Source organism: Motacilla alba, chromosome 2 (assembly GCF_015832195.1).
Source record: "Motacilla alba alba isolate MOTALB_02 chromosome 2, Motacilla_alba_V1.0_pri, whole genome shotgun sequence".
Classification (NCBI taxonomy): domain Eukaryota; kingdom Metazoa; phylum Chordata; class Aves; order Passeriformes; family Motacillidae; genus Motacilla; species Motacilla alba.
Genome location: NC_052017.1, coordinates 56,928,966 through 56,941,351, shown reverse-complemented (window position 1 = coordinate 56,941,351; position 12,386 = coordinate 56,928,966). Strand labels below are relative to the sequence as shown.

Genomic DNA, 12,386 nt, shown 5'->3' with positions numbered 1-12,386 from the left:
CTTGTTCTATAATTTTCATTAACTCTGTACAGTTCAACTGAGTGAGTTCAAGGTTGTTTTGGATAAGCTGATACTAGTTTCTCTTTGCTGTGGTACCAAATACAATTTGCAGATGGAAAAAAGATTGCCTGATTTTGAAATTCAGTGCAGCACCTGCCTTGTTGGATAGTCTCTAATTTTATATGGGTTGGCACACAGTGGAAGTATGTGAGTGCCATCCGATCCATTAATACAAAACCTTCTATATATTATTCCTAGCCCTGAAATAGAGTAGGAGTACAGTAATGTACCAGTTTTGCTGTCCTGTGACCTTTCAGTGGACCAAGAGTGAGTTCCAGCATCTTAAATACTTTTCGTCATTCCAGCAACTGCAACTTGCATGGCAAATTGTGCATCCCTAATGGAAGTACTGCTTACAGATTCTTAGTTTTAAGTAGCTTTTAATTAGCAATTAATCCATTTAAAAAAATTGGAGTACAGGAGTAAGGCATGCTTTTCTAATGAAAGACCAGACCTGGACTTGGACAGTGGTAAAGGAAGAAACATGGACTTTTTCTGTTTTCTTGGAGACGAGTTATATAAAAATACCTAGTCATCATCACTATTGTTAAAACCATTGTGCACTTTCTCCAAGGGACAGTAGGAGGAGATAAGATGTGAAATTTCAGTATTGTCCACCAGCATTTTCAGGTACCATTTCAAAAAGTGCTTTTCATCTGAGAAAACCAAATGCCATTTTCAGATCTTTTCAACTGTAAATCAGAGATATATGTGGTGCCACCTTGTGTGAGGTTTGCATGATAATAATGAGAAAGTTAAAAAATCAGTTTAGGTAGAAAATTCAGAATTTAGGGATCAACATAACTAGCATTCTTTGAAATCAGTATGCTGATTTCAAATGATTATGATTTCAATGATTATGTTCTTGGCCTCTTAGATTACCTGGGCATATACCTTTCATCTTCTCAATTCCAAGTGGAAGATCTATTCCCTGTACAGTAAGTAATAGTGGATAACACATCAAAAGAAATGCTGTTCTGCTTTCCACTCTGTGTATTGGTTGTAAATGATATTGAGTCCAGGGACTAATTATCGTAACAACCAGGAGTACTGTCCATGATGGATGTTACAGAAGTGGTAGTTTTACTTACCAATTCAAATGAACAAGCAAAAAAAAAAAAAAAAACAACAAAAAAAAAAAAAAAAAACCAAAATATGGTCTTTGAACCTGCTAGGTTCAGGGAACACTGTTTATTGGAAATACTTATTGAAAATTTTAAAGCTGCCTTTGAGTAGTTAGCAAACTCCAGGCTACAAATTGTTCAGCAGTCTTTAAGAGGCGGCAAATAAGAGCCAGTTTTCTGTAGCTTCTGGACTGGAGGAGCCCTCTATAAGGCTAAAAGCAGTCTTGCTCATGTTTCTCTACAGCCACAGTACTACTTACCATTAAACCATGTTGGCTCAACTTGGTTATATTTCTGGTAACAGAAGATTTAGAAAGACCATTGACTTAGTGCACAGGATCTATGGAGATTTTCTGTTTTGCAAAGTGAGTGTGCAAACACTGAATTGCATGAACCAAGTGCTAAATGTAGATTCACATCTCCCAGTAGCCAGTTCCTGCTGTGTGAAGATATTCCTGTCATTTTAGGAAGCTTTTCAATTGCTGGCTTACATCTGGGGGAATTTCAGACCCAAGGGGTATTCTGGAAGCTTCAAGCACTTTGCATACTTTTAGTAACATTCATTATTGGGCTAATCCTGTAAAAAATGTTCTCAGATGAATAAAGCATTTGTGTCATGAGCTGTAATAAAAAGGATTTCATAGATAACTTCTTTTATTTCATCATGAACAACAGTCCAGTACTACTAAATTATACTTTAAACCATGAAAGTATCCTGAAACTAATCGTAGGAATACATAGATACATATTCAGTGGTCTGTGCTAAGGTCTGAGGAAAACATAATTCGACACAATTTTTTTATCCCATAGGGGGGAAAAAAAGCACTTTGAAGAAGACCAGTTTCAAACAAGAAAAACTGATTAAGAAAAATTACAGTTTCAAGACAAGACCAGTTTCAAACAAGAAAAACTGATTAAGAAAAATTACAGTTTCAAGACAAGTAAATCCAACTTCCATTCAGCTAGGCTGCATTATCAGAACAGTGATAATACAGTAGAATTTATGTATGTAGCGTGGAAAAATACTTTTTTTATGGCTGATATGTTTTTAAAACATTTATATTTGTACCTTCTGTTCACAAATCAGTAGTGTTACAGGCTTTTGTTGATTTGCTATGAGGTTTTTTTTCTGTGCCAGATTTAACTTTTCTCAGTACCACAGTATTTTAAGAAAATATCTGTTGGTTTTCTTAATATTTTTAATAGGCAGTGGGAGAATTTCATTTACTGCATAACATTATGGTGTAACTCTGTGTTCCTCATATGACAGTAACTATGAATAGCAAATATAGGAGATTTTACTTACATGTGACTGATAATCACTTTTGATTATGCAAATTATTTAACAGAACTGAGAGGGGGAAAAAAAGAATGGGCAAATAAATACGAGTAATAAATTTGGGAAGATCCTAAAACTACAAAAAATGTAGTTGCTCACTCACTCAGGATTTGTCACAGGAGGAAAACAACAATAATACAAATATATGACTTCATTTGATGCATTCAATTGGTGCATTCTTTAGGGAATACTAGACTATCATTCTACTGTCTTTTCTAGCCCATTACACTTGTAAGAAATAAGACTTTTACAACCTACAGGCAAGACTCGCCAGGTTGTCTTAGCACCTCCAGTCAAAAACCTGGCGCTGCAAAAGCACTGTGATGTGTTTGTCCCCTGTGGATGTAGTGCCATCTTCCGGTGCAAAAAATGAGATTCCCATGGCACTGGGTGCCCAGCTTCTTTTTAACTGAATCTTGAAACTGTATTCTCATGTTGCGTCTATTTAGTCAGTGACTATTCTACAGCATTTTTAGGCTTATTAAACTGTCAGGTGAAAAAACTGTTCAGATCACTTCCCAGACAGATGATGGGTAACCACTTACCAACATTGTAAAAACTGTAGGATCATTTAAAATGCAGTAGATGTTAGTTAGATTGATATAAAAAAGTCATAGTAATAAAAACATTTTAAATTTTGTCACCATGTCCAGTGCAAAAATAAAGCCTGCTTTTAAATACTTCAGCTCTGCAAATACAGTTGGCTTCCACAAAATGACCTAGCTGCCACAAATACCAAATAGGTATAAGCAAACAGCAGAATGTGAAAAGTTATATTGGTCATGCCAATGCACTTTCTTTCTTGTTTATTTTCACAATAATCTGGCTTGTTTTTTGAGCTAGTTGCTATTGCGTAAATATCATGCTGGCAGCTTTCCTTAATTAACAAATGGGAATAGGGTCAAATAGATGAAGGTTTAAATGTTTGGATAATATTCCCACCAGGAATGCAAATATCTGTGATCTGTGCTATTTTAATCTTTCAGCCCCAAGTGCTCCTTCTCCCTTCCCCATGTCTGTTTTTCCTGAGAAAGAATGATGCCTATGCATCCTCTAATCTCAGCTGCTCAAGAGTAGGCATTAGAAGCTTATGAGTCACAAGGAGGAAGGACCATTTTCATTGCACTTCCCTGAAAGGCAGAAAGCAGAAAGCTGGGAAAAGGTCCAGAAAATACCAGTAATTGGCTTACTTCCCTACTATATTATCTCTGTGATGGGATAGTTTTAGAGTCCTCACTGTTGAACATGACCCAGCCTTTTTTTACTTCACCTTCCCTCCTTTATCTTCCCTTGTGAGAGATGCAAGGAGCCATTTCCTCTTTCCCCAAGCAGCTCCTGAGGAATTAAATAAATGAGAGCTGTCTTAGGCAGTGCAAGGCAAGAGGGCAGATACTCAAGCTCTGTGCAGTAGTAGCAGAGGTGGTACTCTTAGGTTCATATTCCTAACAGATTACTTCAATAATAAAGCAGGATGTTAGGCATGGTGAGTGGATGGTTTAAGTGCAGTCCATGCAGAGACTCCATCTTGGGTACCAGGAACAATACAGCAGTATTGACCCAGTGTGTCGTCTAAGATAATATGCCTTTGCTTTTCAGCATGAGAAAGTCTCAGAAAGAATGCTATGCTAATTCCATTAATGTTTTGCTTCTAGTTCTGGTGCTAGATCAGGCAGCACTAACACAGCTTAATTTTCAGGGCACTGCATTGCCCCACCTGGACATTATCAGCACAAATTTCTCTCAGAAAACATGGAGAGAGTGCATTCCTCTCTCTCTCTCTTTTAGCTAGGAGGTGCTTGGCCTCAAATAGTTCAGGGAACAAAAAAATAAGAGCACTCTCCTTGTTCTGCTGTTTGCATATTTTGACCCTATTTTGGTTTTCTTATCATTACCCACCATGAATCACAGAATTACTGTATCACCATGATATTATTCAAGGACTTTCTATGATGTTAGGGGTCTTTCATGTGAAAATGAAGATTTTATCAAACCCTTAGTGTTTGATTGGTCTGACCATGACTCAGGAAAGCTGAGGTCCTGTTGCTTAAGCAGTCTGCCAGCACCTCTGGCTATGGGGGCCTTTCACAGAGTAGTCTGCTAGATCGGAGTGCAGCTCAACTTATTTGTTCAGGGTCACATGCTAAAAAAGAAACCTCCTTATGGGTCTCCACAACTTAACCCACTGCCATTGACTGCTAGCACCCTTGAAGAAACCACATTAACAGTTTGCAGATAACACTCTTTATTAATAAAAAAACAGTAGCGAGAACTTCAGGTTTTAGGATTGCTGGTGATAGTATCTGACTGCAAAAATGTATTCAAAGCAATGTACAGACAAGCTCTAATCCCCAGTGAGAACTCGCTAGAGATAATCATTCAGCATGCATGTACATGAGTACACATCTTACCCCATAGGTGTCCATATGGGGGAAAAGAGAGGTTCAGCCCACCAGCTAATCCCGGCAGTTACGATGGAGTCTTCATTCTAATTCTTCTTTACATTCATGCAAAGCCTGAGTGACTTTAGTCATACATATTACTCAGTGAGGGGTGGTTATGCCTTGGAGGTGGGTAACATCAGTGTAGTATCTGAGATAACCTTGGGATGAGGATATGTGTCAATCCAAGGAGGGTAATTTTGCTATAGCTGCTGATTCAATAGCAGGACATCTTCCTTTATCTCCCTAGGCTTCCAGCTACTGCATGGCTTATCATCTAAAAAGTACCACCAAGTACCCTCTTCTCCAAGGGTTTCAACAGAGCCTGGTTGCAATGTCTCCACTCCACTCCACTCCACTCCACTCCACTCCACTCCACTCCACTCCACTCTCCATTTAGTTCCCCCTAGATTGTACTGTGTGTGGAAATTTGGGTGTGCTGACTGAAACACACTCCCTGTGTTTCATCCAGGGAGGAGCACCCATACTTCCCCATATATTTTCCATACTGTTATCTTTAATTTTAGCTCAAGTCTTTTTCCCACAATCTCGTTTTTGGCAACTGAACCCTCTCAGATCCAAAATTGTGGTTAACAGTTTTGCATCCGAAAAGGGAAGAGACACTTGTTACGTGTGTTGAAAATGTAGCATTCTACCATTAGCAACAGTGACATCATTGATGACTTTCCCTGCTCTTAGATGATTTTGCCACCACCTCAGACATGACCCTGATAGCTTTATTTGAGCCATTAGCTCTTCATCAAGAGCTCACTTCTCTACTTCTTAGTCATGGGTGTTCTTTGCTCTGAAACTTTTGCTGTGGTTCATACATAATGATGGATGTATTTGAGAATCTTTTCAATAATTTCTTCCAAAATGAACGGTTTGGTCCACAATTGGGCAAGGCAGATTAATTTGATCATGCATTTCCACATAATGAAAAACACTCCACTTACTTACTTAATTCCTTTGATTAGTCCAAAATCTCCACAATTTTGACTCAAAAGAGTATTGTTCTTTAGGAAGGTATTCTGCCCCGTATTGTATTGGTAGGTTAACTGAGAACCTTAACATTCCTAGGAAGAAAGTCAAAACAAAATTTTTCATTCAAAAAATAGAGGAATGGATAAGGAAGACCGGAATGGATATTTTATTAATATCATCAGTTCAGTTCAAAAATCTATTTGGTGTTGTCAGAATAAAATTTTCCTTGTTCCAGTGTGATGTAAAATGGAGTTGCAAGCTTGGTTTGGATTTTCAGCTGAAGAATCTTTCTATTTTTCCTGTTAAAACATTTAAATTCCAACAGTCAAACTAAATGCCAGAGGCCATTTCACATGTTTATAGAAAACAGTAAGTCAGAGTTATACCGCCAAAATAGGGGAAGGGTATTTTAAGAAAAGAGCATGTGAAATTTAAACAGCGAAATAAGTGTCAAGAATAACAGCTCACAAACAGGAAATAGATAGAATAAAAGCTTCAGGTATATTTCTTGAAAAACTTAATTGCTATTTAAAGTTTACTGCTATTTCACCTCTAGAACAGGTTTGTTTCTTATTACCCAAATTAGGGTAGGAGCTGAGAATATATTTTAAAAGGCAACAATTCCTGAAGAATTTATGTTTATGAAATCAGTTCTCTTTCAGAATGCTTTCTGCTTGTAAAGAAATTTTAAAATACAGACTAAACTGCAGGCCAAACAGACTGTGTAGCCTGAATAAAAACATTTTTTCCTAAGTTTTGTCATGGTTAGCTACCTGGAAAAATAATCATATGAAATAATATTGTTAGACTACACAAAAGCAAGAGGTGACTGGTTTTCTCCTACCTAGATAGGAATGGGTACTGAGAAATTATGCAGACTTTGTAATAGATCAGGAAACCAAATTTCAGATATAAATGGGACACAAAGAAAAATGAGAACAGGTTCATCAATGATTTATGTGACTAGGGTTTCTCAACAATGCCTGAGAATTTGGTTTTCCAGCCTTCTACTGACTGTAATTAGATAAAAATCACATTGGGATCACAGTAGATTATTTGTGTATGATTGAGGAACAAAGAACAAGCTGTGATTTTTGTGAGATAATATGATACTGATCAAGTGTTTTCTAATTGAAATCAGTGCGAGGCCAAAAGTCACTTTAAGAACAAGGAGCAAATTCCAGTAAAGTAATTTTGCACAAGAATCTATGAAAGACTAGGCTGGAATTGGCAAACCTAGGATTCCCAAATGAGATTCCTATATATTCAGTATTTTTCGAGTAAGGGGTCTGATTTTTAAAATCATTTCCTACTATATAACTCACACTAACTCTGTATGTCAAACACTTGTAATAAGATGTCAGTATCTTGGGTTAGGGACCTCAAATGTGTTAACTCCTAAGCACTCTTTCTGAATGCTGTCATTCACATCAATAACAGAATTTCTGTTCTGAAGGAACTACATATATTTTCATGACAAACACCAGCATAATTAAAACAACCTCTAGAAATGTTAACTATTTTTATACAATTTTTTTAAATTGTGCATCATTCTTAAGGATGCTCAGTCTTAAAATATTTTTCTCTGTTGAATCTATAGTCGTATCAGATTTGTTTCAATTTTACTGCAAAGTACATAGGTTTGCTTTAAACACTGGAGATTCTCACTGGCTTCTTTTGTCTGAAAGATGGATCAAATACTGCTGTCACTGTATTGAACTATCTAGGAAGTAACTGGCCTCCAAGGCTAGTGTGATTTAAGTGGGATTATTTTGGCTTACTCTGTAAACATATCAAGTTTCTATTTAAAAGAACAGAGAACTACAGAAGATACCAATACACTTAACTGATCAAACCCTGAAAACAGCTGAGAGACTTTAGCTTGAATTACTAAGCATTTAAAGGGATTTTGCTTAATGTAGAAGCATGGTACAGGAGAACTGTTCTCAATCTACATTGCTACTCTACATTTTGTTAATTTTAATTCCAAAGGATAAATTAATATAAGCTATTTGATAGGCTCAACTAATTTTTTGGTTTTTGTAAAGGTTTTTCTTTTCCTCTATTCCAACAGGCAGAAGAAGAGAGAGATGATATGGAGAGAGTCAAGCTGGATAATAAAAGAATTCTTTTCAATCTGTTGCCAGCCCACGTTGCACAGCATTTTCTTATGTCTAATCCAAGAAATATGGTAAACCAAGATAAAATTTAAATACATGCTGTATGGGCCTGTGTTGCTTGGGCCACCTTACACCTGTATGTTTTCAAGAACATCTTGGAAAACAGTTTACTCATGTAAAAATAGTAGCTTTGTAAATATTTGCCTTCAAAAATTAGTTCGAGATTATTTTTTTTGCTGTACGATCCTCCTTCTCTGAAGAATTTTATTAAAATTCAGGATAAGGGAAAGTTGTCATTCAGCATCAATGTAACCAAGTACTGGCATGCAAATCACTTTTTGTTTTAGTTTTCCAATCAATGTAAGATATTGGAATTTATCACAGTATTGCATGAGCTCAGTTTGGTTCTGAATGGTGAAGTGCATAAACTGCCAGATACTTATGTATTAATCACTCTAGTTCTGGAAAGTATGCTACCATTACCAAAACCATCTATTTAAAGTTAAAAAGAGAGAATTGTACATAGGAGGACACAGATTAACATAAAAGGTTGCAGTGACCAAATAAGTTGGTTCAAGAAAGCCTTATGAGAGTCCTTCTGGTCATGTGAAAACCTCCAGCACTGGAGTAGCTATAATATCCATGATACTGTTCTTAAGGGATTGGGTCAAAGTATTTGAACCACAGAAAAGTGATTTTGCTTTCTTTGAGCCTTCCAAATTTTTAAGCAGAAACATTACCATACAGAACAGCATTATATTATATAGGATGTAACAACACATGGAAAGACTTGAAGGAGTTAGGCCAGTTATGTACCACAGGATAAAATTGGTCCATCTCTTATTTTGCTTATAAAACAAAATTGAGAAAACGTAATTATTTTTCTCGTACAATAGAAGTGCTATAATTGTTAAAACTTTGTCCAAAATTTGGCTCACTGCTTCTATGTCTAAACAGAAAAACACCTAAAGTTGTTTTAAATTGGTTTAATATCTTTGGTGTTATTTTTCTACTGTGGTCTTAAGTGAAGACATCGTTCAACATTATTTTAAGAAGCCTGGTTTTCTCTCTAGAAAAACTGATATCCTTTGCGCTAGCTATTGCTTGGCAGTAGAATAAGTAGTGTAATAATGATGTTTAATTTAGATTAATCTTTTAAAATAAACATTACATCTGCTTATGAACTACAGGACCTTTATTACCAGTCATACTCACAAGTGGGAGTGATGTTTGCTTCCATCCCAAATTTCAATGATTTCTACATCGAACTGGATGGCAATAATATGGGAGTGGAATGTTTACGCCTGTTAAATGAAATTATTGCTGATTTTGATGAGGTAAGGTCTAAACACTTTGTCTTTTGACCACAGCAGTTCTACCAAATAACTATCAACGAGATTATCTGAAGTAAATCAGTGTATCTTGAACTGATTACTAAAACAGTACTATAAACTTCTTTTCTGATCATAGTTTGTGTCCACTGAGCTTCTCTAAAGTGCCAAATTTGTACTTTTAGACACATGACTCTGACCTAAAATTTCTCTTATATAGGAAGAGTATCAAAAATGAAAGTTATTGACTTTTTTTTTCACTGACATCAAAGTGGGCAAGACTCAACTTAGCAAATATGATATGGTTTAATGAACTTGGACATACTGTCTGATAACTATGGTTGCTTGTCTAAAATATTATGTAATATTTAACAGTTTTATGTTTTAAACAAAGCTTATGGACAAAGAATATTATAAGGATATTGAAAAGATCAAGACAATTGGAAGTACTTATATGGCAGCTGTGGGACTCGTACCTACTTCAGGAACTAAGGTAAGAAGATTTTACAGAACAGTCTTCTGTGAAGGAACCATTTTCCTTAATTTTCCAGAGGAACATCAGAAACACAACTAATTCTGTGAGATTACTGATAACTTTTATGACTTCTTTACAACATTTTGAACCTGAAATTCAAAGAAGAGCTGGAGCCAGAAAAGGAAAACTGCCACACTTCCTTATGTGGCTTCTCTTGTGATTTCATTGTCTGCAAGCTTTGAATTCCCTGCAAGTTGGTATATAAAAGCCTCTAAATCAGTGGTAGTGTTTTAAACCTGGTATCTTAGATGTCCTTGTAAGATGCAGGGAAAGGTAGACTCTAGGTGGAGTGAATTGCTGCAAAACTAGCAGAAAACTATTAAAATGCAGTTTTTATATATATTTTTAATATTGAAATCTGAATGTAACCTATAAGAAAAATAAACATCCTCTCCCAACCCCCATCATGGACAGGAACCTTGTGCTAGGTACAGTGCTGCGCTGTACCTGGTCCCTCCAAATCAGCCCTTCTTTGTCTCTACCATTAGCATTCTATTTACTGCTTTAATTACTCAGCAATCAAAGAAGTCAAAGTAATTTCAAACCCACTAACTCTGTCACAGTTCTTCTGTATCCTCATCACTACCTCTTAGAGTATTATTCTCACCTTAAGTTACTATCTTGTAACAGAGATTTCCAGGATTTCCAAGCAGCATCTGGAAAGTCAGAAAAAAACTGTGAATCATATTAAATGCATAGTATACAGAGTACTATGCATATTAGTAATTACACTAATAAAACTAAATCATTAAAATTTTATAAAATTACTAATATAAGAATAGTATGAAAATTAAAGCAATCCATTCACCTCATCTGCCCAGAGTTTTCAGACACTTCTCTCTTGTTCTGCTATGCATGTACATGTATTGCAGAAATATGTTGAATACATTAGTGCATATGGTTTAGCATTGCAAAATAATACAAAAAAAGAAGGCAAAAGAAAAAAAAAAAAACAAAAAAAACAGAAGATGCCCTGTGGACTTTTTAGCAACAACTATCCCTGCTAAGTAAATAAAAAAACAAGACCACATTTAAATCAATGGTTAGAATCATTTCGAGTATATCACACAACTAACCTTCTGGTCTGCAAAGTATTTCTGGCAGATGCCTTCCTTTGTATCATTCCTAGAAATCTATACATTACCAAAAAAAGAGGTATTTTTAAAAATCTGTTTATCCTAAAATGTTTGACTCATGGGTTCTGAGACAGCCAAAAAACACCGATCTTTAGAATGTTTTCAGTGTGTGATCTGAGGCAAACAGGCAGTGGCATACTTTTGTGTCTGCTATAAATGTTCTTTGAACTATAATCCTCAAAACAAGTGTGTTATTGGGTAACTTTGGCAACATATGTTCCAAAACCTAAACATGTTTGTCTCTTGTATTTTATAGTTGTTGAGGGAAGGGTCAGCTGTGTTAGTCCAGTACTGAAGATACTGTTCTGAGCTTCTGATCGTAATGCATTTTAAATCACAGCAGAAGATCTGGTACAGAACTCTGTCTTCCTTTTAAATCTTGGGGAAAATATTGAGTTTTTTCTATATACATAGAATTTATTAAAAATTCTGTATTGCAGACAAATTGTCTGTCATATGAAACAGACAATAATTTTTACTTTAACTTAGGGTTTCAGCTCTTCTGTGATCTCTCCTTACTGTTCATGTTATGCAAATGAATGGAAATCACGCGCATCCTCTTGCCAGTTTCCCAGTAGTTCTTCAGCATACACCTGTACATTAGAAGTCTGAAAATCTTGGCTGGCCTGTCATGCACAGACAATCACTGCCAGTTTCACACAGTCCCTGGGCTGTCCTATGAAGTCATATCTGTCAATGGGGAACCATAAGACCCTCAAGTGCCTCTGGTCTGTCCTCTGCCAGAAGCGTTCCAAGTTCAACAGAAAATCTGGCACAGCCTCTGATTTTGAATCATTAATTTCATACTAGGATTTGGACATGAACAGAATGCAGTGGATGGGGTTAATTGTGCTCTTAACTGAGGATATTTACATACTTAAGAGCCCAGTACTCTGATGAAGTTAAATATTTAAATCCCATATTTTACTGGACTCCTGTTTCTGCACCTTGACTTCAGCAGGTGACAGTAATTGAGCAGTAAATGCTCATTGCCTCTATTGCTTCAGTGCTGCTTCAGCCTCACAGTGACTTTTGCTGTGATGCTCTGGGCAGTCTTTCCAGTAATCACTCTGATATTTAAATAAATAATTGATTGTTCTATCAACAGAGCAGTACACAAACCAAACTCTTTGTAGATCTTTTGCACAATATAAATTCATTTTATCTCTTTTTCACCAGGATCCTGACTTCACCAGGGTCCTAATTTTGTGATTTTCAGTGCAGGTTCAAGAGTTTGCCCTAATTCTATTGAGAGGCATGTGTCACGTGCAGTGCACTCAGTATTTGTCACCATTCCTTTCTCCTGCAACCCTGAAGGG

The 12,386-nt window shown here is 36.2% G+C and overlaps 1 protein-coding gene across 6 annotated transcripts in view; it reads left to right on the top strand.

Annotated features, from left to right (window-relative positions):
• ADCY1 (adenylate cyclase 1) overlaps positions 1 to 12,386 on the top strand; it is a 161,521-nt gene that overhangs the window by 133,849 nt on the left and 15,286 nt on the right. For 5 of the 6 annotated variants that reach the window (XM_038162996.1, XM_038163022.1, XM_038163031.1 and 2 more), the window contains 3 exons: positions 8,020 to 8,136; positions 9,256 to 9,402; positions 9,791 to 9,889. In XM_038162996.1, coding sequence (XP_038018924.1) covers positions 8,020 to 8,136; positions 9,256 to 9,402; positions 9,791 to 9,889 — 363 coding nt within the window. Of the gene's footprint in view, positions 1 to 8,019; positions 8,137 to 9,255; positions 9,403 to 9,771; positions 9,890 to 12,386 lie in introns of all 6 variants that reach the window. The other variant, XR_005259798.1, reaches the window with a different exon arrangement.